Below are 27,804 nucleotides of genomic sequence, written 5' to 3' on the forward strand. Positions count from 1 at the left end.
TGCTTTTAACTATTTTGTGGTGTAATAAACCGAAGTTTAAGTGATCATCTGCCAGGTGCCTTGGCTTCAACTGTGGTTTATTAACTATGGGGAACGTTAATCATGGTTTAGTATTATACGCCAACATGCCACTGTGTACCTACAAAAATGCATTGGTATTGCTGTATTATAGCCTGGATTCGGGAACAGCCAGTAACTAAGGCAAAAACTAAATTTCTTTCAAGTAGGTTATATATAAATGGATTTTCACGAACTTGTCTGCTTTGGGGAGGAGCTAATTTGTCCATGACATGATTCCTTTGAGAGTAGACTTTATTTTTAAACCTTGTTGTGTACAGAAGTCCCTTATGCTAAGTTTTTCCTTTAACTCTGCTTTTCAGGTGGTTTTGGAGTGTACGTTGAAGAAGGACCTTATTTACAATAAGGTTACGCCAACTTTTCACCACTGGAAAATAGATGACAAAAAATTTGGCCTGACATTTCAGAGTCCTGCTGATGCAAGAGCATTTGATAGAGGCATTCGTAGGGCGGTAGAAGATCTTTCCCAAGGTATGAATCTCTGTTGCATAAGCATTTTTAAATATATAGTAATAATTTTAAAATAATTATAGTATTACCCACGGTGTAATACTATATGTGTTAATGTAACTGCACTGGTCGCCTTTTTGACTGGTTGTCTACAGGCAGATGTTTCTCTTTTCCCAGTCTGGGCGGCCCCATTAATATTCAAAATAAACATGAAGCATAACTATTGTGCATTTAGGTACAGTGTTAATGTACATTCATTAATGTTAAAAGACAAGCACCTGTTTTAGCCTTGAGCAGGAGAGCAACATGTAGCTCCTACAGAGCTGGTCTATGTGGCTGAGGGGTAATGAGCAATGGTTACAGCAGAGATAGAAAATGATGGTGCCGGTCAGCCATGGTAATAATCCCTGCTTACCCAGGGAAGGGGCAAATCACAAATTTTTGATTAATATTTTTAAAGGCATATACAAAGCTACCAAGGAGAGTCAACATCCTTTCATTGAAGGACCTTCACTACCTTTTATAGAGCATTGGCCACTTATTGGATTTCTCTTGTATAACGTTAACTAACCTTCTTCCTTGGCACTCTGTCAGCTTCTATGATGCTTTGCTGTGAGCTGCGATTTTGAATAGTTTCCAGAGGATTATTTACTTGCAATTGTGTTTAGTTCGCATTACGCCAAGTGAAGTGAGGCCTTCAGGTTTAGCAACCTTGTTCAGCAGCGTGTGTCTTTTGTTTTTGAGTCTGTATGTGTTTACCGTTTTGTATCATACTAGCTTCCTTGAATGTTGAAATATCAGAATGAAATGTGCTGTGCACATTCACGACACCATTCTGTATTTAAAGTTCAAACCCCAGCTTGATCCCACACCAGTTTTTATGTGGCTTAGGAAAGGCATTAAACGCACTGCAATGTAATGCCTCTCTTGAGCACTGAATTATCATAATGAAATTTGATATGTGTTGTTGACATAATTCTCTGTTTGCTTGAACTTGACATTGGTAGTGTACATGCCTTGCGTGCAGAAGGTCCCAGGTTCAAACCCTGTCATCTCCCATATAACAAAATTTCGGTGATGGGAAAGATTTCTGCCTGGATTCCCAAAGAGCCCCTGTCACTCAGAATCGCTGTCTCAGAAAAAAATGGAGAGTCCGGCTAGGGGAACATAGGAAGCTGCCTCATTCTAAGTCCTCAGCTCTCACATCTTCAAGAAACTTGAGATTTTTATGTTTGTCTTACTCTTCCATAGGTTGTCTGACATCACATGATGAAATTGAAGTACCTGTTGATGGCTTTCCAGTAAGTGCTTTAAACTTCCATTATGTTAATTGTATCGGAAGAGATGACAGGAGTTTTCCGTGCTGAAAGTGGTCTTACTTGTATCCATTAAAACTTTTTGAACTTTAAATCTGCGGAAGGATAACCACGTGAACCGTCTTGCCTTGTAACTATAGAGTTTAGGCTGGGTGACTTTTCTTCGTCATATTTAATTCTCAAAGATATAAGCTATTGCTTCGTTTGAGAGACATTGCTTTCTTTTTTTACTCTAGGTGTGTTAATGAAAGAGTGAGTGGATATAATTAAGGCGAAGGGGTGCTAAAGAGCCTGAAGCTTAATTTGAATTATGGCTGAGCTCTAGAAGAAAAATGTTCATTGCCAAAACTCCTACTTGTGAAGGTTGCAGTATTATAAAAAATGTCCTCAGATTGCATGCGGATTAAAGGGTTTAATGTCAGGCAGGCCTCATCAGGATTTAAACCTGTAACCCATTTTCAACATTGAGGTTCAGTCACACAACATGGGAAGCAACAAGAAGATCATTAGTACTTCAATGTTCTTCCCAAGGCTCCTGTAGACAAGTAATACACAGTGACTACAAAAAAACCATGGGTGAAAAGAGTTAGAGTTTATGGATTTCATTCACGTGACTGGAAACTATTGCTCTAGTTTGGATTATCAGACAGGCTTCACTTTAACAAAGGTAGTGAACTGAAAGCTTTTCAGCCATGGTCTTAGTGTGCGGTGATAGTCTATCGCTTTTAAAAGAGTTATATCTAAATAAGGATGATATTACCTTCTCATTGCAGTGTTGGAAAACCCAAACGTTGTGATGCGTTTTCGGTGTTTTTTTGTTTTGTTTTTTTAGTCAAAAGTTATTGCACACAAGTGGATCACTGTTTTGTAAGTGTGTGACTTAATTGCCATATATTAAGATGAGTTACAAGGCTGGAAATGGGAAAAATTGCCAGTCTTTGCTTTTAAAAGCATATCATTACTTGGCAAAACATGTGGGTCTTTCAGGCAGTATCTGTGTCATCCTTATAGGCAGCAGGCTGTATCATCAAGATTATCACACATTCTCATATCTCTTATCTGAGAATAAACTATACCGTCCTTTCAGCAATCAGACTTCATTTGTTTCATTTGTTTAACAACATTCACAAATGTTGATAAGCAAAGATGAAAAAAATACTGTATCTAAAGATTATACTAGGTTAATTTTTCAAGTGGAGGATTTTCATTTTTGGACAACAATGTGAATTGGATTTAGATTTTAATAAAGGAATTGACACAGAATAACCCAGGAAATTCCTATTTGAAACAATGGATTTGAATGCAGCTAGTTAGAAAACGAGTTACATGTAAATAAAGGAGGGTGTTGAAAGATAGAAAGGAGCATCTAATGGAGCTTATGGTCTTGGCGCTGGTTAATTCCATGAAAATGTCAACCTACAGACCCATATTTCATTTCCAGATAGGGTTATTATGTTGTATATCATTTTAAAGATAATTTCCCAGAGTTTTATTATCTGGCAGTAGGGAGCTCACTGGTGCACCCAATCACTCTCCTGAACCTCTGTTGTTGGGGGAGAGGAGTGATCCTACCCAGTGCTGAGTTTGGGCATGCAGTGAATTCCCTGCAGGGAGACCTGTGGCACATCCAAACGCAGCAGAATCACTCACTCTCCCTTCATATCAGCTGGTGCAAAGGGGAAGCAATTCTACTCATTTTCTGCAGTGCTTCAGAGTTCCCCTGATAATTAGCTGGCTGTTGAGTGCTTTGGCAGCTGCACAAAATGGCTTTGGGCAGGTCCCATCCTTCCAGTCAAGCCCCACCTTTACCTGTACAGCATCAGGTGTAGGGTGGGTGGCCATAGTTTGCCCAAAATAGCCTCATAGGCCAAATGCGTAAGCCTGGCAGGCCAAGACTGGTCCACAGACTGGAGGCGCCAATCCTAGATGTCAGGGGATTGTTGCGGCTACTCTCGAGTAAAGACGCTCCAGTCCGATCTGTCTTTTAAGGTTTTATTGTGCATATTATTTACAGTGCAGAGATAGCAGACCTCCTAGTCACTCGCAGAATCCGGCAATGGCGCCCTTCTGCTTCGGGGCCAGCATAATAGCTTGGGGACCCCAAAACGCCACCCCCTAAACCTGCGTTTGGGCGCATGCCTCAATTCTGGCGCCGGAAGCGGCTGCGCTCCCTCTTCCACCTGTTGGCTAGGGCAGTGCAGGGGCTCTGACACATCGCTGAGCCCTCCTTCCTCCACTAGTTGGCTGGGGCGGTGCAAGGACTCGGATGCCTCACTGAGCCCTCCCTCCATCCCGCTCCATTCCTCATTCCCCTCCGCCTGACCCGCTGCTACCGCCATAGCTGCCAAGTTATCCCTTTTTTTAAGGGATTTTCCCTTATGCTGAATAGGCTTCCTCGCGAGAAAAGGGAAAACTTGGCAGCTATGGCTACCGCTGCCACTGGGCGAAGTGCTGGTCAGGATGATGCCGGGGGGGGGGGGGAGGCTCCCTGTAGGGAGTCCCCCTGACACTAGAGATAGAACAAAATTGCCTCAGGAGGTGAAGGTCTCTTGCCTTCCCTCAGGGAGCAGGAAAAAACACCATTAAAGGTTGAAAATGGACACAAAATGTCAAGTTGTGGGTTTTTCTCTTACATAATTAAAAATAAATACCACAGACATGATGTCCATATGAGAAATGTGAATATTCTGGAAGAAAGTTTCAGAAAAACAGCAACTGAAATACTGGTGTCAGTTGGCAACTTCATTAATGTTGAGCTTGAGAATGAGAAATTGGAGGGGGGGGGAAGGTAGGCCCAGTGATGCAATATGATGATGATGATGATGATGATGATGATATATTATTGATACCCCGCCCATCTGGCTGGTCTCCCCCTGCCACTCTGGGCGGCTTCCAAGAGAATATTAAAATACAATAATCTATTAAACACGAAAAGCTTCCCTAAACAGGGCTGCCTTCAGATGTCTTCTAAAAGTCTGGTAGTTGTTTTTCTCTTTGACACCTGGTGAGAGGGCGTTTCACAGGGCGGGTGCCACTACCAAGAAGGCCCTCTGCCTGGTTCCCTGTCACTTGGCTTCTTGCAGCAAGGGAACCGCCAGAAGGCCCTCGACGCTGGACCTCAGTGTCTGGGCAGAACAACGGGGGTGGAGACACTCCTTCATAATGGATATGATATGAGATATCCATTAGTCTAAAAAATGGGGACTTTGGTGACTTGTCTTTCCTGCAAATGAGGATAAATGATGGGTTGAAAAGAAACAAATCATTAGGGTGTTGCCACAGCTAAATGTAAATCCCAGTGGGCATTACAGTTCCTACATGGGCTTGATGCTGACCTGTGAATACATACTGAAGTATCATCAGCCCAGGGCCTTGCTTAAGAGGCATTTATTTATGGGTGTCTATCACTGAATTGTTACATGTTACATTGGTCACTTGTCCTTTGCCTGAAAACCGTTTCCAATAAACATTACCATAATTTTTCACACTTGCCCATGAAGCATTAGCTTCTTATGTATTTTGCCTCAGATGAGATTCCCCGCCCCCTACTTTTAGAGAAAACAATTGCCCAGGTTACAGATAACAATTGCCCAGGTTACAGATAAATTCTTGAGATTGTTTTGTTAGTCACATTATTTTAAAACACAACAAAAACAGAGCATTTAAACTACCTGTGGCATACTTCTTTAATATTTTTGTAGGGAAGATCAAGCCAGTTAACTCACAAATAGTTTAGTGTTATTTGGGGTTCCAATAATATTAGCTAAAACAGAAAATACTCTGTAAAGAATCTTACAAATTTTATGTTGGTCACTATGGAATTACCCAGCTGGTTTTATTTAATAATTTATATGTAATGTGTTTGGGAAGGGAAGTAAGATTCCTGACATTAGCAGACAACCCTAATTTGGGAGGCATTATTAATACAGCAGTCACGAAATTAAAAGACGCCTGCTTCTTGGGAGAAAAGCAATGACAAACCTAGACAGCATCTTAAAAAGCAGAGACATCACCTTGCCGACAAAGGTCCGTATAGTTAAAGCTATGGTTTTCCCACTAGTGATGTATGGAAGTGAGAGCTGGACCATAAAGAAGGCTGATCGCCGAAGAATTGATGCTTTTGAATTATGGTGCTGGAGGAGACTCTTGAGAGTCCCATGGACTGCAAGAAGATCAAACCTATCCATTCTTAAGGAAATCAGCCCTGAGTGCTCCCTGGAAGGACAGATCGTGAAGCTGAGGCTCCAATACTTTGGCCACCTCATGAGAAGAGAAGAATCCTTGGAAAAGACCCTGATGTTGGGAAAGATTGAGGGCACTAGGAGAAGGGGACGACAGAGGACAAGATGGTTGGACAGTGTTCTCGAAGCTACGAACATGAGTTTGACCAAACTGCGGGAGGCAGTGCAAGACAGGAGTGCCTGGCGTGCTCTGGTCCATGGGGTCACGAAGAGTCGGACACGACTAAACGACTAAACAACAACAACAATTAATACAGAATGAGGATGAGGAAGTTCCACAGGAAGAACTGAGTGACCTCACAGTAATAGAAATGGAATGAAACTGAGTTCTGCCAAGTAGAAGGCTGTGAACTTGGAGTGATAAGAAACGTTTTTGTTTTCGTCCGGGGGCTCAGCAACAGGGGAAAGAGCTTGGGATCTTGGTTGATCACAAAATGACTGTTTCATTGATGTCATGTTGTTACAGTATTGCTAAGAAGATAGAATCAATGTTTGCATTGATTTTGGCAAGGAATTATTACTACATCTGTAGAATGCTCTGAAGGGAGCTCCTGCATTGCTCGAGAAAAATTAATTTAGATTGCAACAAATGCGGGGGGGGGGGGGAGCAACCAGTAGGATTCTGGGAAATGTGGACCTACGGTATGTGGAGAGCACAGAGCAAGAGAATGTTGCTTTGGCTTAGCTTTTAGAAGGGTGAGTTCATGTTATGCAGAATTTAAGAGGAACATCGTCCAGTGGGGAAAATAAAAATTAATGGTTACCGATTGTCTGCTCATTTAGACTGGAGCTTTCTAATGGATGAAAATCTGATTCTAGTGCAAGATTCAGAAACCATCTCCCTGGAAAATTTGAGAGTAAAAATCAATGCTTTTTTCCCAAGAATGCTGAGATTTCTGCAGAACATTTTATCATATTAAAAAAAAACACCAGGGGTTCTGTAATTTGTTAAAAGTATGTTAATGCCCAGGGCAAAGAAAATCCTATGTCTTGGATTCACAGCAAACACTTCTAAATATTTAGCTTAACTGAACTGATTAGGAATTTCCAACCAAAAGTAGCAGGATTAATCGGGAACTCTTAATCTCTTTATCCGATAATAAAGTCAAGGCAGTTTGGCAACGTTTTTTTTTTGTAAGAGAAATTATGTTCTGTAACTGCAAATTTTAATTTCCAATTACTACTTTTTCTAGTTCCAGTGTCTGAAGGATGTTCTGGGTTAGATGAGGGTAAACAAGCTGAAGCTGAATCAAGATAAAACAGATGTGCAGTGGGTAGTAGATTCCTTAAAAGAAAAGAAAAAAGGAGCGTATTGAAGCAGTGGCTGGAAGGGGGAAATGTTCTTTGCCTATATATGACATCAGGACTAAGAAAGGTGGCTGTTGTTAGCCCAAAGTGGCAAGGCAGGCCAACCTCAGAGGTCTGCCAGACCTAATTTAGGTCCACAAGCTGGAGATTCTCCACCACTGGTTTAAAGCTTTAAAGCTTTTCATCAGCACTTAGGATTGAGCCATTTGTGCACTGACAACTGTGTGCACTCATGAAGTTTCAGTGTGATCCAGGAGTGCCAACTTGGCCCTGGAACCTAAATTTGTGGGTCCCCGGCCCCTTTATGGGGAATTTTGTGGGTGTTCAGGCACCCAGGGGCCCCAGGGATTTGGCACCTGTGGTGTGATCTAATAAGATCATAGGTCCTAGCCAACAGCTGGAAGGCCCTGCAAACCAGCTACACTTAGCCATCACAATAGCCTAGTCTGGAAGTCACTAGTGCATGAACAACTGTGGGAAGGTAGCTGGAGTACCAACTGAAATTAATAAAATGTGCCTCTGGCCACCCAATTTTCCCAAGTTAGTGCAGAGTCCAGAGGCACATTCAAGCTTTCAGGCCACCCCACCGGGGAAAGCTAGTTTGGGTGCAGGCTCTCCTAAGATAACCATCTCCTAAACTGCTTAGGGCAAGTTAGGAACAGGATCAGGCCAGCAGGCCAGATCCTGAACTTTCCAACCATGATGCCAGGGTGGACTTTGTCATGTTGTCAGCAGTGAGTTTTTGTTCCATAGGCTTTGCTGGGTGATTGTGGGGAAAAGATTTGTCCGGTGTGTACTGTGTCCTTTGGGAAACAGTTTGTGTGTGAGTTGTTTAACATGTTTTTAGTTTTTATTTAAAAATTGTTTTACTGGCTAAAGTTAGTCAGTGACATTTCATAAGGGTGTTCCTGCCTACATACACGCTCAGCATGAACCTTTCTTGAGAGAAAGTTAAATGGTGTTGAATGGAATGCTGGGTAGAATGAGAATGAGTGTTGGGCAGAGAGGGTCAGTTGAAAAATGACAATGTGAGATATGAAGGTACAGACCAGGCCTCAGCCTTGAAGAGTTTAAAGTTCAGGTAAGCATAGGTGTGACAGGAAACAGACAGAAGAAATAAGAAATGAGTAAAAAAATAGTTTTGAGAGGTATGAAGGGAAAGGGAAATACAGCTGAAATGCACAGCAGTGGGATTTCTGACAGGCAGTTTTTGAAGGCACAGGGGAGCCTTCAGCTCTTATTATGTGTGGTTGATATTGTTTGCCAATTAACTACTTAACATAGAATGATAGCTTCAGTCGCATAGACTCCATTTGTCTATTCCAGTGAGCGGACAGATCTGGGAAGTCCACCACTTTGCCACCGGCAGCCAACCAGCATCAAGGTAGTGGTGATGCTGGAACTAACAAGATAGGATACCATATCCATTTTGCCCGGAATAACATGTCTGCTAAGGCTATGGTTGTAATCTGGCAATTTGGAGCTTGAGTGGAAACTTCTGTTAACGTGTTATCTTGTTAATTGAATTTAATGTCACAATCCCTGTCAAAACACGTTGGCCAGCCTTCATAAAATGGCTGACCATTCTACTGCACTGCAATATCCTAGGTTTGAAGAACAAGAGTTTGTGCTCTCAGGGTATTTTTCTGTATGCTAAAAAAAATGGGGAAGATGCTATATTCTGTGCTGTACTGAACAACATGTCACAAAGTACAGTACAGTACTAAAAAGCCACCTTTTTGTTATAGTATAGTGGTAATGTCTATTGACCAGACTATCTGCTGCAGATTGCCAAAGCCACTGAAGTTTTGCTCACAGGTTTTGTTTCTTTACAAAAAGAAAACTAATTGTTCATTTTGATTTTTGAAAAAAGATTTCAGAGTTTATGACAGCTCACCTGGCAGCCATAGGCAGCAAGGAATTGCATACACTACAGATAGGTGAATAGGCTTCTGTAGGATTAATCTGCCCTTCCTCCAGCAGCCCACTTAGTTTCTGTGCTCACTGCAGAGGAAAAGTCTTCCCTTTCTCCATTTGTTTTTCTTTTGCAGGTTGGTAACTGTCTGGTTTGTTAACTCTTACAAGTGGTGTGAACTTGTCTACTGCTGTAGTTTCTGCAATTAAATTTGGAGGCTTCATAGAGCAGACTATTGTCTATAGAAATTTATGACACAATAACCTAGCTAGGTAAACTCAAAAGCACTACAAAAATCTGTTAGTCGCATCAAATTTTCTGCGCTGATTTGCAGTTACCGTATAAGTAGTCTAATCCCCCATGAAGCTGAAGTGAGTGCTCTTATCACTGCTGTTCAATTTAGGAGGCAAATTTTGCATGAAGATTAGTATGTCTATGTTTGCAAGAAGATTGAATTGATCCACAGCTGCCATGAATTGAACTTTGCTTGCAGTACAAAAGGTTTTGAATTAACTTTATTAAGAGTAAACTGGGCACAAGATTGCTGCCTATATCCTTTTTTGCTTCTTCAAAATATACTCTTCCTGTTTTGCTTGTGTAGTTTGCATTCACTTGGGATCCTAAAAGAAGGGAAGTGTTGTGTCTGTAATTCAGCTATGCTTTTAGGATGTGCTTTATATGGGAAATGTTCTGTCTTAAATGACCGGAAAATATTCTGCAGATTCTAGGCCGCTGCTGAAGGTATTCAGGATGTAGGGCAGAAAATATGCAACTAATTGTAGGGAAACAGCTGTTGGGATTGAAAGTAATTGCTCTGTTCTGCAGAATCACTAAAGCAGAGGTTATTTTGAACTTGAGTCTTAATTCATAATTCAAATGGGATATGGGTGTTGCTTTTAAAAATACAGTCTTATGAAAGGGCTAATAAGCAAAAGGGTTAGAAACTATGTAGCCTTTTCTAAGAGGTAGGAGAGTATAGTCTCCTTTACTCTTTTGTCAGATCACTTGTTCAGGGATAGAGGATTGTTTTAACAAGCCTTGCAGAAGAGCGCCGCGTTCTCTTACCCAACCTTCATCCTGGGAAAAGTGAGGAGAGGAGTTTTGAAGAAGAGAGGATCTCAGTCTGGTTTTCATTTTCTCTACAGCTGTCATCTGGCTTTGAGTTCTGCTGGGCTTCTACAGCTGGAGAGTCGTTTTATTGCTTTTACCCAGCATCCTTTTGCTTGTGCACACAGAAATGTTTTAATAGTCTTGGAAAAAAGTCAGAGTATCTCTTAGCAACCATAGGACAGTAATTATTATACCAGCAGCTGGGAGCAAACCAGATTTCCGTTGTGCATTAAAAACTGGCGTAGGTTACTTCATAGATGATACTGGCTGGCCTATGCCAGTGCTGTGGTTGAAGGATATTGAATGTGGGCGGTGCGTAATTGCTTTGGCAGTAGAAAAGAAGTGGGGATTTGTGCATCTATGTCTGTGTTTTATGTGAGATAGAGACCATCAAACACTATATTTAATGTGGCACGTTTTTATACTGTAAAAATATTTTGCTGGTTTTATTTAGTCTTGTTTTCAATACAATAGTAGCCTGTGTTTGGGCCCCTTACTGTCAGAACCGTACTTCTTGATTTTATTTTGTTGCTGCTGCTGTTTTAAGTTTTAATAATTATCCCATGACAAAAACAACCTAGACTAATTGTGTCCCATCCAAAGAACTATTCTGAAATACTTCATCAAAATTGTTTGTTTGGAAACCACCATCTTTTTTATTAGGGACTGTGTAACTACTGGGAGTTATGACACTAAGAAATTGAGTGTAAAAGGATGGGTACTGAAAACATGACACAAACACTTAACTTTTGTATGAACTACAGAAAAGATGTCTACTGAAAATGTCAATAACATAAATAGAACCCAACACCAAATAAAGGTGTAGTTTGCAGTTTCCCACTGCACTGATATCGCCTCTGCTTACTTAGTGTTGAGAATTCAAATGCCTCCACAGGAGTATCTGAAGTCCAGAGGCTGTTATAGCTCAACTCCATGCTGCAGTGCTGTGACTTGCTTCAGCAGATCCTGGATTGTTAGTGGTTGTGTAGGGACCCAGGTGGCGCTGTGGTTAAACCACTGAGCCTAGGGCTTGCTGATCAGAAGGTCGGCGGTTCGAATCCCTGTGACGGGGTGAGCTCCCGTTGCTCGGTCCCAGCTCCTGCCAATCTAGCAGTTCGAAAGCACGTCAAAATGCAAGTAGATAAATAGGAACCGCTACAGCGGGAAGGTAAACGGCGTTTCCGTGTGCTGCTCTGGTTTGCCAGAAGCGGCTTTGTCATGCTGGCCACATGACCTGGAAGCTATACGTCGGCTCCCTCGGCCAATAATGCGAGATGAGCGCGCAACCCCAGAGTCGGTCATGACTGGACCTAATGGTCAGGGGTCCCTTTACCTTTACCTTTAGTACACTGGACTATAAGGTCTTTGGACCCCAAGAAGGCTTGGCGTTTGCTAATGCCCACAGTGCTTGTCAGAAAAGCTTTCCACAGCACCATCTGGTGTAGCAAGAGTTGCAGAAGAAGCTATTTCATGAGTGTGTATGTGTAAATTCTAAAGGAAGGCAAAATGACACAGTCTCATTTGGATTGATGAAATCTCAAACCTGTCTGCACATCACATTTCTTGTAAGCCTTATGGACGCTTGACCATGTCCCTCTGTTAATTGCAAGTAATTATTATTTTAAAAATGAACTCTTGGGTGAATATGAAAAAAATACTATATACCAGGGGTGTCCAACTTCCAAGAGACTGCTATCTACTCCCACTATAAATAAACTGGCAGTGATCTACCCATTGGATTGACCAGAGTTGTTGATCTTTTTTTAGGGGGAGACACCACAGATGTTGAGCTTTTTTGGGGGGAGGCTTCACCAGAAAGCAGAGTTGTTGAGCTTTTTGTGGGGGGGTTGGTGTTCAGTCGATCAATGGAGATCACAGGATTGACCAGGGGCAGCCCGCAGTCAACCGGTTGGACAGGCCTGCTATATCCCACTATGCACCCAGATTTCCATTAAACTCGGATAAAGTTTGACTATAAACTTGTTGGTCCATGCCTGAGACAACAAAGAAAATCTTCAGACCATTGTTTCGATAGTCTTTCTTATATTGGAAATCATGCATACATTAGGTTGCCAAATTCTGTACCATTAACCATTGGGACTTGAGTGCTACAGATAAACTTTGGTAGCAGATGCTCAGGCAGCTTGCATATGTGCTATTTATATTCATATTTGGAGTGTGTGCATCTTGCCAGGGTATGAGAATTTCCCCATCAGACATTACACTAGACATTAACAGCATATAGGGATTGGTTAAACGAGCCAATGTCATAAGCTATGGTTTGAAGTGGGCTTGTCCAGCAGCTAACTAAAGTTTAGCGAAACCTATTGTGACAGAAGTCCTTCTGGCCAGTTGGTGAGAGGACAGTCTCTAAGGCTTGTGAAGGCTCATCCATGTAGAGCTGAACCACAATGTAGTCTTTCATAAGAATGCAGTCTGTGTGTCTACTTTTGCTTCCTTCTTAAGTTTCCAAATTCTAAGTTTGAGGAGCCAATGAAATATGATAGATCTTAGAGCAATGATCTCTAAGGTGTTGGGCATTTTAAAGCTTGGAAAGTTATTTTTCTCCCAGCCACCCTTTTATGTCTATAGCAAGCATATTAACATGCTCTTCCACAATTGATTAGATTCCGCACGACTTCACAGTAGTTGGTTCAGCTCCTGATGAGCACTGTTTTCTACAATCTAGGAAGCTGTAAAAAATGAGTTGCTCATTGTATTATCTTAGAATTTACTACTTATAGTTTCCTTCAGCACTTAGGAATGACACTTAAAAGTGAATTGTGGAGAACATTGTCTTTTGTTGAGGTGGCTGAGCATCTTTGTCTATTAAACATAGTGCCCCTCTGCACAGTAACAATACCTCAACATGTCTCATTTTGTTGAAGGTGCAGAAAGGTGTAAGCATGTAAAGTACATTTGTCAGAAACATGCTCACAAAATGAGCATCTTCCCTGAGGAACAGATTTTGTGTGGTGTCTTGCACATTAAGGCAACCTGTGCCAATGTATTTTGGACTACATCTCCCATGAGTCCCAGTCAGCTGTCTTAAGACTGATACGAGCTGCAGGTTGGCAAATGCTGCATCAAGGCACAGCCATCATATACTCTGAAAGTGTATGGCATAAGAATATATATGCTGCCTGTTTGAAGTGTTAACTTCCATGGAAAGCCTTGCCCTAATTATGGTCTTGCAAATAAGTGTTCAGGTGATCACAGTTTCCCACCCCAATTTGGTGGCCTTCTATTACAGAAGTGAGAGTGAGTCACACACCCAACCCGGTTGGCTGCTCTATTTCAGGGATCTGCCGGAACCAGGGGCAATTGCTGTGGTTAGTTGGTGGTCAGGTGTTTGACAAATATCAAGTCTTCAGTGCCAATCACTGCTTGGAAAAGGAAATGGCATAGAATCCTCTCTGTAGTGATGTTTTCTAGATGTATAAATAACCAACTGGGAAATGGAGTTTGTGTGGTCCCATATCCATACCATGCAATCATGGAAATTGTAGGTCTGAAGGGCTGTTAGTGTTTTTCTTGTGCTTGGGTGTATTTGTGACTTGTACATTCAGTAAGCATTCCATAAGGGGGATACTAAAAGTATTTTTGACACTGCATAAATGCTACCTCCAGCATGTAATCTGTGACATTTGTTTACAATCGAATTTTTGTAAATGTTTAGTATGTGACTTGTTTTGATTTTAATTGAAGTCATATGCATTGTCATCCATCTGAATTGCTGGGGTGGCTCAAGCACAACAACAAAAATAACAATGAATTATAATTTATTATCATTCCCAGGCTATTCCAGAAAGCATACCTAGTTTGCTAATGAAAGATCATCTTTTCCAACATGAACCTGGAGTGAGCAATGACTCTTACAAAAGCTTAACTATAAGACCCTCAACCTTGGAAGATTTCAGCTCAAGAAGACCGTTTTTCCACAACCAATCCAACCAGGTAACAGCTCTGCAACTAGAAAAAACAGCCACCAGAAATTTGGCTAGTTATTTCATTGTCTAGGCTAGACCTGTAATGAGAGCCAAAGCTTTTCCACTATGTTAGAGAGCCGTGGCAAGCTTCCAGGTCACATACCCCCTTCTCTCCCCTCTTTCATGCACTAGACTTAAAAGTGGAAGCGACTACAGGAAGAAGTTAAAAGCATCTGCTTCCACTTTTGAACAAGCTATAGTTCTTTGAGTTTCGGTGTCATGGGAAGTTGCAGCTTGTTTAAAAGTAGAAGATGCTTCTGATATCTCTTTGGCTGTATTCACACGTGGGGTTTATTGTGTTAGTTTAACTGACTATAAGGCTAGTGCTTCTTTCTTTCTTTTCTAACTTTCCTTTCACACTACACAAGCCTGTTCCATCATATCTCAACCACTATACCACCATTTTGCAGTAAAGGCCATCCACACAGCAATAACTAGCAACAAACATCAACAGATGTCAGCATGCCGCCACCATTCTGCTACTCTGTGCTGAAATACTAGACTTGAAGTGGGCAAGGAATGCACTACATGCTGATATGCCGCCACACAGCTTGTCATGTGAGAGCCATAGCTGCCAAGTCTCCCGTATTCCCCGGGAAATCCCCGTTTTTCCAGCTGTTCCTAGCTGAAAAAACGGATTTTTTTTTTTTGTTTCTTCCCAGTTTATTCTGGCGCGGCAGCTATTTTGGAACTGGGCGGAGCATGCTCAGAAGCGACTTTTGATGCTGCTCTGCCCAGTTCCAAAATGGCTGCAGTGCGACTTCTGGCGCGGCGGCCATTTTGGAACTGGGCAAAGCAGCATCAAAAGTCACTTCTGAGCATGCTCCGCCCAGTTCCAAGTCTTCTACTTACGGCCCGGTCCCTTATTTCTCCGACAGCAACTTGGCAGGTATGGTGAGAGCCTGTGGCATGAACCTGTGAAAAAGGCAGGAAAATCACCACACAAAATCACGTGGTTTTCTGAGTTGGGGGGAGGGGGCTGTAAGAGGGTGGGTTTTATGCAGTCAAATAACATGGAAATGAGCGTTAAACTTGATTATATTCTCATACATATTTTCAGAAGTGGCTTTTATATTGTGTGAAAGCTCAGTTATGATGTGCAAAATAACTACCAGGGAAACATCCAGGGAAAGGGAACAAACTGTGGTGTGAATGCAGCCTTTCTCTGCTGAAAGGGGTGGTGGTGTATGTGTCTCATGCAACTGGAAACCATGACTTCCCATTTCTTCTGAATTGAGCAAATATGTGCAGTCGCAGCAACTTCCACCCTGTGCCTCTCCCTTCCCATCTGCATGCTTCCCTGTTTTCCCTCGCCTGTTGTGTACAATTCCTTCTGTCACGTAGGAATTTTTACTCACCCAGCCTTTCTCATTGACATATACTTGCTCAGTCCCATTTATTCTGCCTTCCTTTTCACTGCCACACAGCTTCTTAAAAGATGCTAAAGTCCCTACCAGGCTACTTGCCCTCATTCTTGGGCCTCCCAGCCACATAGTTTCCTTATTCCCCTTTACAGTTTCCATTGTTGCCGCCAGGCAAGCAGCTCGGTCTGTGTCACAGTCCCACCCACTTCCTGCTCTCGACCTTGGTTTCTTCCTCTCCTCCACCCAAACAATCCTTCACTTCACAAAGGTCGTCTTCAGTTTTCCACCTGAGCAGTAGAAATGCTTTTTTTATAAATAAAAAAATACAGCTGCTAGGGAAGACTTCCCAGCAAATAGACAAGTTTTTGTCAGTCAATGAATATTTTATGAGGTCTCAAAAAATCCATTTGCCAGAGAAAAAGGCTCCCAACATCTCCCTTTTACTCCAGGCTCACAGGAGGATAGAAAGAATATACATTTACGTAATTTCATTTGTCTGCTGGCTCTCCACAGCTCAAGCCATGCTCAAGGCAGCTTACAAGATAACAAAAATGCAATTTCCACATAAATCACAACCTCTAAAATAAAGATATAAAAAATTAACAGCTACAACCTGCCCACCCCAACAAAAAACCCCTGCTTTTGTAGCTGGAATCAGTCAGGGACCTGCCCTCAGGCGAGGTGGGAAAAGGCCTGCAAAAACTGGCCACACACACTGCTTCTGCCCTCAGCGAAGCCTGGAACAATACAAGACCTCCTGTCCCAAATTCTCAAGAAGAGAGGAGAGGTCAGTGATAGCCACAGACTGCGGTTGGCTAGTAAGCAAAATCAGGCCCTGGTTTTGTCGGTTTATTGTTATGATTTTAGAAGGAAAGAACAAAAATGTCTGCTGGCATTTAAATTCGAGAATTGCCTTTTTTATTGTCAAGCCTCTAAAACCCTTTGTGGTGAAAATAGAGCATTCCATGATAAATTTAATATCATCCTTTCCTAACCTTGCAGTTGATATTGTGCCTCTTTTACCCACGATTCTATATTGTGGCACCCAGGTATCCAGGGGTACCTCAGGCAAAGGCATAATATTTTCTCTCACCTGAGTATACATGGGTTAGGGAAATTTCCCATGTGCAGGTGTGCAAAGATCACATATGTCTACTTTGAATCTCTATACACCAACATCCCACACAATGATGGTTTACAAGCCATAAGGAACACCATTTCAGATAAAACCACAGCGGACTTTGCTACCAAACTCTGCCACTTTGTCCTTACCCACAACCACTTCAAATTTGGGGATGACCTGTTCCTCCAGATCAGCGGCACAGCCATGGGCACCCGCATGGCCCCACAGTATGCCAACATCTTCATGGCAGATTTAGAACATCGTTTCCTAGACTCCTACCCACTCAAACCTCTCTTGTACCTACGATACATTGACGATATTTTTATTATCTGGACACATGGACAACAGACCCTGGAAACCTTCCACCAGACATTCAATGACTTTCACCCCACCATCAACCTAACAATGAACCAATCCATGCAAGAAATACATTTTTTGGACACTACTATAAAAATACAGGATGGACGTATAGACACCACCTTATACAGAAAACCAACTGACCGACAAACATATCTACATGCTTCTAGCTACCATCCCAAACATACCAAACAATCCATCGTATACAGCCAGGCCCTACGTTACAACCGCATCTCTTCCAACTCTACAGACAGAGAATCTCACCTAAGAGATCTACAGCAAACCTTTTTAGAACTAAAATATCCACCTGATGAAGTTAAACAACAGATCAACAGAGCCAGACTGATACCTAGGGAGAACCTGCTGCAAGACAGACCCAAAAAAGAAAATAACAGAACACCACTAGTCATCACATACAGCTCCCAAGTTAAAACAGTACAACGCATCATCAGAGATCTACGGCCTCTCCTGGACAATGACAGCTCCCTTTCTCAAGCTCTGGGAGGAAGACCTTTCATTGCCTACAGACAGCCACCCAATCTTAAACAACTCCTCACCCACAATAATACAACCACCAGACTTAACATGGACACTGGTACCAGAGCCTGCAATAAACCCAGATGCCCACTTTGCTGCCACATACACCCGGACAACACCATTACTGGCCCCAACAACATCCAACATACCATCTCAGGACTATTTAATTGCTCATCCTCTAACATTGTGTATGCCATCAAATGCCCTTCAGCTCTCTATATTGGACAAACAGGCCAAACCCTACGCCAAAGGATAAATGGACATAAATCTGACATCAGGAACCATAAGACTGAAAAACCAGTAGGAGAACACTTCAATCTCCCAGGACATTCTATACAAGATCTCAAAGCAGCTGTTTTATTACAGAGAAATTTCAGGAACAGACTGGAAAGAGAAGTTGCTGAATTGGAAATCATTACCAAGCTTAAAACCATGGAACCACCTGGGATGAATAGAGACATCAGATTCTTATCTCATTATGCATGATCAAGCTTTCTTTAGCACCTCAGCCCTTGCTTCCCCCCCCCCAGGACTAATTGCAGCCATCAGCAGCCATTAACAGCCATCTACAGGTTTACCACTCCCATCAGCCCATCACCCATTCCCACCCACCCCCACCACCCTCTGTATATATATAGGGTCTGACACTTCTGTTTCTAGTGTATCTGAAGAAGTGTGCATGCACACGAAAGCTCATACCAAAATATAAACTTAGTTGGTCTTTAAGGTGCTACTGAAGGAATCTTTTTATTTTGATATGTCTACTTTGTAAGATTTACTATATTTGTGAATGTTACTACTTGCAGCTCTTCAAATGTACTCCAGCATTACAGTGTACACCACCACCCAAGTTTTTTTTGGGGGGGGAGGGGGTTGCCTACACCAGTGTACACCCATGTAGAAAAAGGGGGTTGTGCAAAGTAGCTTTTGTCTGACTTCAGCCTGATCTCTCCTTTACCTGACATCCTCCCCCCCAAAAAAAGGTTGCAGAGTTAAAGCCCAGAACAATCTATTACTGAAGCTTAGGCTTGCATTACTCTGTTTTATTTTAGAGTGATCTTCTACTTAGATTTCAAAGATTTCCCTATTTAGCTTGCTCTAGTTGTTTAGACAGTTTTAACCATTGGCAAGGGTGACCGATTACAATTTTTATTACTTTGAGCCAAGCCATTTTGAATCTCAAATATTCCAGCAGAGGTTTGCTCTGCCCTATAATGGAGTGTCTTGTTTTTGCCCTTGGCAGGGATGGGAAAGGATTGTTTGCTTTTTAATCTTTGCTCATAAACTAAAACTTTATAGCAAACTTATTTTCATTAATAGTGAAAGATGTTTCTGTCATCGCTGGCCGATCCTTTAGAAGGTTATGGAAAAGTTATTTCTGTCTTGGTTTTGTGGATTTCCATTGGTGCCAGCAAAGCGAGCAAGTTCTTTGGTACTGGCTACAAGTTCTCACCACAAGTGTTAATGTGTTTGTTAAGCAAGTACTTCAGTAATCAAGGACTGCTTCTTCAAAAAGCATTTTGAAATAATTCAGGCATGAGTTGCAAAGTGGCTTTTATTTCTACACCTGTAAGAAATCCTCCACCCGTTGCAATATGATTTAAAATTAACCACTTTTTGCAGACAGCCTGAAATCCTGGTCACACCTACCCAGAGTAAGTCCTATTAAACTCAATGGGGCTTACTTCTGAGTAGATGTGCACAGAATTGCACATGGGGGCTAGTTCCAAGAATTTCAGAAGTATGGCTCACTCAAGCTGCTAATTCTCTGCTTCTTTGTCATTTGGAGACTTTTTTTAGTCTCACCCATGTTTGAAAATGGTCTGCTTCACAATTACCTCAGTGTTGTGTTGCGTTCACAAATCCTACTTCACATCATTAAAGCAGAATTGTGAGTTGAATAATTTCAGCTTTTGAAATTCCTGCTCTTTGTTAGACACTGCCATACTGGCAGTGCTTCTTCAACTTTTTATCATGCAATGTTATTACTTGTCAACGCTTTCCCTCCCACCCCCAATTTGCACCCACCATCTTTTCTTCAGGGTTTTTATTTTTTATTTGCTTGACCTTTCCATCTCCTCATTCTTTTCATGTCTTAGGTGACCTATGATGGGCATTTAGGGGAGGGATGTTCAGGATTGTGGATACCTTTGTATAGCATTTAATTGTTAAGGTGCCTAATAAGCATTAAATATGAATAGATTTCATGAAGCTGCAATCCTGTGATTCCAAGGAGGGTGCCCCATGGATCGTAAGAATCATTTTACTGAACAGGAAGAGGAAAATGCACCCGCCACCACTTTTTGTCTTACCAATGCAAGCTCAGATGGGCTCTGGAAATGGCAGTTCATCCATTTTGGATTCTGCCCCCCCCCACACACACACAATTCTCTTTGTCAGAAACTCTTCAATTCAGTTTACAGAAAACAAGTAAGGATGAAACCTCCTGACAATAAAGTTCTCTGGTACATCAGCTTGTGCTGAGAGATTCTGTCACACGTGTGTAATACAAAGTGTCTTTTGCTTCCCTTTCAGATACCCCTGAAGCCAGTCAGGAATGTCAGCTTTCAGGACGATGAAGAAATTGTTCGAATAAACCCTCGTGACATTTTAATACGCCGCTATGCAGACTATAGGCACCCAGACATGTGGAAAAATGACTTGGATAGGGATGAAGGCGACGCCTCACTGCAATGTTCCAAGGCAGACAGTAAAAAACCAGACTACCTGTACCCTTCCGGGGACGGAACTAAGTTGAATTCACTAAAAGATTCAAAGTGTTCTGTGGTACTTAAAACGCAACCTTCCTCGTTCAAATTGAAAAAATCGAAAAGGAGGAAAGAGGACGGGGAGCGCTCTCGCTGCATATACTGCCAGGAAAGGTTTAATCACGAAGAGAATGGCCGGGGCAAATGCCAGGACGCTCCCGATCCCATCAAGAGATGCATCTACCAAGTTAGCTGTATGCTTTGTGCCGAGAGCATGCTCTACCATTGTATGTCAGACTCCGAGGGGGATTTCTCTGACCCCTGCTCTTGTGACACTAGCGACGACAAGTTCTGCTTGCGATGGCTCGCCCTTGTCACGTTGTCATTCATTGCGCCGTGTATGTGCTGCTACCTCCCCTTAAGAGCATGCCACCATTGTGGCGAGGTCTGTGGATGCTGCGGAGGGAAGCATAAAGCGGCGGGATGAACCAGTCCAGTGCCAAGTTTGTGCTAACACGTCTTTAATTTCAGGAAGTATCTAACTCGTGGAAGCATTTGGCAAGCAGAAGGGAAACCTGTCGTGTATGATAGGTCAATTCTGAAAGAAGCATCAGAACATGTTGCATTGTAGGAATGCTGGCCACGCCGAATGATCTGCTTTTAAGTGCATGGTGTAAGTTGTGTCGGGAGTTCTTGCGAAAGGAAAGCCTTTTCTCACAATTGGTGGTTGAAATAAGTATAAACTGCAGTCCATACTATAAGGGATCAACTTCAGCAATTTGTACATATTGAGGTTAGGTGATGGGGGGCTGTTTGAAAGAATCTATTTAGCAGAAAATTTAACTAAACCTGCAGTAGTGAGAGCTGATTTAAAACTAAGGAAAGTTTAAAACTTGCCGACTGCAAGAAACTAAATTGATTTTAAATGCAACTAAATTGCTTATAAATAGTTTTTTGGAAACAACTTTATGTACAAATAACAAATGTTTATATTTAACAAAATATATGGTACGATTATTAAATCTTCCTTCCCCTTTCCAGTTGCAACACAGTTATGGACCACATTTCCAGTCACATTCCATGGTAGTATTTCTCAATATTTAACTAGTTAACTTAGTAGCATTTATATTCAAAATGGACAAATCAATATTTTCAGTCTTGTTTCCCTTCAGCTACATTTTTGTATTGAGTTCTCTCTGTACATTCTGGTAATCTGAAAGCTTTTAAAATATTAATTATTGTAGTCTTGAATGACCAATGTTTTGTTAAGCACAGGTGTAATTGTCTAATGCTCTTATAAGAACATAACATTTATTTTTATATATAAATTACTCTGTATTCAGCGAAATGGCAAAGGAGGTTTTTTTTCCTTTCTCAACCAGCAAATTTTCTTCTAGGGTTTCCTTGATTTCAAATGTTTGGGGAAAGAAAATTACAACCATAGCTGCCAAGTTATCCCTTTTTTTAAGGGATTTTCCATTATGCTGAATAGGCTTCCTCGCGAGAAAAGGGAAAACTTGGCAGCTATGATTACAACAAGATAATTGTCATTATATATATATATATATATATATATATATATATATATATGTATATGTATACCATGCAATTCAGCTTGGTACCAATTATTACTTCAAACTAGTAAAGGAACAAAAAAGCATCCATTATTCGAAACTTATTTGGCCTATCAGAAATTTAAAATACTCTCTATATCAAACAATAACCCAGGTAGGGAAAAGCAAATGGATTTCTTGTGAATGGAAGTGGGTTTTATTTTGTCTTTGTTGTAGCATATTAATAATGAATGTTTAACTTAACATTTGGCTATGTGTTCTAAATACCATTTTGGGGAAATTTCTAAATGTCACCCATCATATAACATAGCTGAGTATACAGGTTTTTAATTAATAAAATTCTCTAAAGCAGTGAAGCAGTCATTCATTCAAAATCGTTAATGGGTGGAGGGGGAAAACATGTTTAATATGCTCATACGATTAAAATTATAATTGCACACTGCCTTTTCTTTTATTTCTATGCATATATTTTTCAGTGAAATGTTTTGGTTTATTTTCTTCTGAAGACCATGTTCAATCATAGGAATCTTTCCTTCCCCTCCTCTTTTCAGAGCCCAGGTATCAAACTGAACAACTGTATATAACACTATCTGTAAAATACTTTTTTAAAGAAAGCATTTATATTTATATGACAGCTTGAACTGACAACGTTATGTACATAGATCATCTTGAAGTATTATTTCACATTGAAAAGAAGACAAATATATTGATAACTATAGAAGTTAAGAGTTCCTTTCTAGTTTTGTACTTTAAAAAAAGCCTGAATGGATAACCTAAGTCAGCAAACACGACACTGTAGCAGCAATCTCTTTAAATCCTTTCCTTTTATATATTTGAGAGCTGCTGCTCCAGAAGACTTTCATGCTTCACATATTCAGCTAAACTTGGTTGCCTAGATAGACTGTTAACTTTTTTCCCAAATAAACAAACAAAAATGAGACAGAGATTAGTAACCTGCATTTCACTGTTGACATAGGAACTGCATCTTGTGATATAGCATTTATTAAAACATTATGCTTTTAATTAAAAATGGAGCATGGTATCAACAACCCAAGAAAAGAACTTGCTGGCTGTACAGAAAAGTCCTTTGGAACTTTGTGTGTATGTGTGCGTGTGCGTATGTGTGTACTTTGGGAAGAGACAAATCTAACCATTTTCTATGCACTCATTGACATAGTGCAACTCTTGGTTCTTGTAGTAGTGAAACCTTATATGCTTTTTAAAAAAATTACTGAATATGTGCATTAATATTTTCAGTATATATTTAACCACTTTGCTGCTAAACATTTACTATCCTTTACTCTTGAAGAAATATTATTCCTATTAATATAATTAATATGGATACTGGTATACAGTATAGGTTGTGTTATTTGCAACTGATCTAATTTGAAATAATTGCATCGGTTCAGTATCTGGTTTCATGGATTGCGTGATGTCGGCCACATTTCTGTATGTTTATACTTTTGCTTTAACGGGGGAATTTCTTAACTGTGGCCAACTCACACATATGAAGTTGCCTTATAGGGAGTCAGTCCATGGGTTAATCCACCTCTGTGCTCAAATTAGTGGTCATTTTTCAAGATCTCAGGCAGACCTGCTGCTCAGCTCTGCTAACTGAGGTGCTTTTTTTAACTGGAGATGCCAGTGATTAAACTAAGAAAGATGTATGGCTCTATCTTCCTGGAACAAACCATTGAATTGTCACTTCTCAATCCACTAATTCTAATTCATAGAATCCACCATGGAGTTGTTTTGTTGAATCTCATGGATTTCAGTGCACTTAAATGTTTTTATCCTTAAATCGGATTGTGGTCCCTGTGTGCATTTTATCTTTTCACCCTGCTTTCTCAGAGAGAGGTTGGGTTAGGGACAAAGAGTCAACAGATAAGAGGTTTACTGTAAAGCATGTAAATCCAGGTGCCTTTTAAGGTGTAATGTAATGAGGGACTTTTCTCCAAGCCTATATCAACTCATGTGCAGTAATTGCCGCAGGATGTTCAGTTTTCAGCCTCCTAAAAGGTGCTACCTGAAAGGAGGAGTGTTCTGTCTGAGGTGAAAGCAGATAGCTATTACATTAGGGTACCACCTACTGGACAAACATGATTTAGGAAACTTAACTTTATTCATTAATTTGTATTCATTAAAATGCATATTGTCCTAAAGCACAGCCAACACACACACACACACACACACATTTTCATTCTAATAGTTGTTTAAAACATAAATGCCAAAATAGGGGATGGAAAGAGATCCTTGCAATTTCAGCAATTGCACTTGTTTTAGACACAATTGAATTAATAGACATGTCCCACTGAAAGTCCAGTAAAACAAGACACACTTACTATCAGGCTTTGTGGAAATGCAAATGTTCCAGACCAAAATAAAACAATAGCCGGAAGTTTCTGGTTCCTCTCCACCCCACCCCCCATCCTGTTAATTGACATTGTTGGTCTTATTCCAGAAGAGTCATTCTTGAAAGTTTAGAAGATTATATACCACCTTACAAAACAGTGAGCCTTTAACTTTTCTATATTATTACGTTGTCCAAAAAACCCTCCCACAAAAGCCTACGTTTCTGTTTCATATAGAAATCTCTGGGCCAGTCATTCTCAAACTTGGGGCCTTGAACTTGAATGAAAACAATCATTAGTTGTACCACACCTGTCCCGCTATCAACCGGCTCGTTATGCAAAAATTCTCTTATCTAAACACAATTATGCACAGCTGATTCAGATATTTGAATAGCTGGAGTTTGCCCACTTCCTTACATGTTTGTGCTGTGCTGGTCTACGGCAGCCATTTTTGGGAAGAAACCATGCAGAGAGAGTGCAGACAGATCAGTTTTTCATTTGCCTCTATTTTGCTGATTGGCTGCAGCCATTTTGGGCAGAGGGGAGAGAGATTACGGATTAGAAATATTCCCATAGGAAATAGAAATTGCCAGCTAACTGTGTGAATGCTTGATTTCCTGGGTATGCATTGTGTTCAGAAAGTGCGAACTTTTCCCCACCAGCCAACACCTGGGGCACTTGAATGTTCCGGGCCCCTGAGCGTTGCACATTAAAGTTTTTTAGAGGTAGTTTCACCTTCACTTCTCATCCCAACAGAATTTTAAATTTGCATGATTTTTTGGGAAATCTTGTTCTGTTCCTTCTTCAAAACCAATGTTAAGATTTGTGCCCTAGTGACAGATCCTTGCATATAGCAGCTTCATTACCAGCAATCTCGCCTGTGGAAGAGACTTATTCTTGCTGGGTCAGAAGGTCTCAGAAGACGCAGTTAGTTTAAAAGTGGAGCCCAAGTTCAAAGCAAATTTAGATCTAGAGCACAGACTTCTGTATTGACCAAACTGCACACTTTCAAACAGCAATTTCAGATATTTTTGCATGCTGGAATGCAACATTCCCATTTTTCTTCTATATTCTTTCTCTGAGTAATCCTGTATGTGTGAACAAGGAAGAAAAACCTCGAGAACTCCCCATGTAAATAATACACAATGTTCGTGTTGGCCTTTCGATCTCCAGAGAACATAGAACACTGTATATATGGAGTCTACAGTGGTTCACACGCTCTTGAGGCAGAAGAATAAAGGAGATGGTTTAGTATTCCAATTAGTACTATTAAAGTTGGCAGCCTGGTGGTTAAAACTTGCATATGCTTTTTGGTGCACTGATTAAGTAGCATTTAAATGGCATCCCCCTGCCCCCCCCACCCCCAGCATCTTAATTGCAATAGCTGTGGTTAGCTTTGAAAATTAAAACAAAACCTAGCGGGGAAAACTTTGTATTGGGAGCGGCAGCATAATCTGTACATAGGTTTTTCTTCCCTCTTGTTTGTGAATATTTTGCTTAGTGCAATTTGCTTTCCACCCTATTGACCTCAAAAAAGTGCCTCACTTGTATATTATTTCCATTAAAATATTAATTGCTATCTCTTTCTACTAAATGATATAGGTTTAAGTTTTAATTCCATGCCATAGATGTATTTCTTTCTATGTATAAGAATATAGCTGGTTACCTTGAGGACATAATGTAAATACACATACGAGTTTTAACTGTTTTGTTATCATACCCTTTGTAAGTTGCCATACTGGTTAATATCATAAAACAGTTTTAAATTTCAATGTTTTCCTGCAATTACCTGATTAAAACTATCATGAAAATTAAAGGGAGATATGTCATGTGTTTTTGTATTTAACTTTTGGGATGGCTCCGAGCAGGGAAAGAGGAAAAAAAATGGTGCAGAAGAGTACATTTCAGAATTGTGTAGCATTAAGATGGATTCAGCAACACAGGCCTACTGCCTTGTATAAAATAATAGAATTGTAAAAGTGACCCCCCCCCAGGGTGACCTAGTCCAACCCCCTGCAATGCAGGAATCTCAGCTAAAGCATCCCTGACAGATGGCCATCCAACCTCTGCTTAAAAACCTCCAAGGAAGGAGAATCCACCACATTCCAAGGGAATCTTTTCCACTGTTGAATAGTTATTACGGTTAAAAAGTTCTTCCTGGTGTTTCATCAGAATCTCCTTGCTTGTGACTTGAAGCCATTGGTTCAGGTCCTACCCACCACAGGAGAAACCAAGCTTGCTCCATCTTCCATGTGACAGCCCTTTAGATATTTGAAGATGGCTATCATATCCAATCTCGGTCTCCTCTTTTCGAGGCCAAACATACCCAGCTCCCTCAACCACTCCTCATAAGTCTTGGTTTTCAGAAGCTTTATAATCATCTTGGTCGCCCTCATCTGATCCGTCGCAGCTTGGGTCACCTTTCCAAAGTGAGCCGAGTTTGTTTTTGGCATACATACACAAAGCAGTGGTGTCTTGGCAGCTTCCGTTTTTTTACATTCTGTCTTTGTGTACAGATAAAGGTAAAGGGACCCCTGACCATTAGGTCCAGTCGTGACCGACTCTGGGGTTGCGCGCTCATCTCGCATTATTGGCCGAGGGAGCCGGCGTACAGCTTCCAGGTCATGTGGCCAGCATGACAAAGCCGCTTCTGGCAAACCAGAGCAGCACATGGAAACGCCGTTTACCTTCCCGCTGTAGCGGTTCCTATTTATCTACTTGCACTTTAACGTGCTTTCGAACTCCTAGGTTGGCAGGAGCTGGGACCAAGCAACGGGAGCTCACCCCGTCACAGGGATTCGAACCGCCGACCTTCTGATCAGCAAGCCCTAGGCTCAGTGGTTTAACCACAGCGCCACCTGGGTCCCTTGTGTACAGATCATAGCTGCCAAGTTTTCCCTTTTCTCGCGAGGAAGCCTATTCAGCATAAGGGAAAATCCCTTTAAAAAAGGGATAACGGCAGCTATGGTACAGATACAAGTCTACAAAATACACCAATTAAAATAGTTGGGAATAGCATGGGCTTTCAAGTAAGCAATTGTTTTCCTTGGCCAAATATCCAAAAGTACCACCAACATTTCCCCGGTTTGCCACCTTAGTGTATTTTGCTATGGAAAAGAAGCAAGTCGGATGCACGTGCCCCTCTCAAGCGACTCAAGGCCTGCTTCATACGTATCTGGATGCCAACCACAGGTGGGACAGGGCTGTTGTGTTCAGGTCTTGCTTGCAGGCTTGCCATTGGTGGTGAGAGCAGGATGATGTGCTAGATGGACCCTTGGCCTCATCCAGCATGGCATTTCTTATGTTCTTGCATTAACCAGATACCAAATGTGAAACAAAAACTGGCCCTCAGTGCGATATTGATCTTTACTCATATTTTAGTG

The 27,804-nt window shown here is 41.2% G+C and overlaps 1 protein-coding gene across 1 annotated transcript in view; it reads left to right on the plus strand.

The window, feature by feature from the left end:
- Window positions 1-22,421, plus strand: part of SPRED1 (sprouty related EVH1 domain containing 1) — an 82,857-nt gene extending 60,436 nt beyond the window's left edge. Inside the window, exons 3-6 of the mRNA XM_060273263.1 lie at window positions 381-549; window positions 1,780-1,829; window positions 14,217-14,375; window positions 20,324-22,421. Coding sequence (XP_060129246.1) covers window positions 381-549; window positions 1,780-1,829; window positions 14,217-14,375; window positions 20,324-20,983 — 1,038 coding nt within the window. The 3' untranslated portion in view covers window positions 20,984-22,421. The remainder of the gene's footprint in view (window positions 1-380; window positions 550-1,779; window positions 1,830-14,216; window positions 14,376-20,323) is intronic.
- The last annotated feature ends 5,383 nt before the right edge of the window (window positions 22,422-27,804 follow it).

This window comes from Zootoca vivipara, chromosome 1 (genome assembly GCF_963506605.1).
Source record: "Zootoca vivipara chromosome 1, rZooViv1.1, whole genome shotgun sequence".
NCBI classification, from domain to species: domain Eukaryota; kingdom Metazoa; phylum Chordata; class Lepidosauria; order Squamata; family Lacertidae; genus Zootoca; species Zootoca vivipara.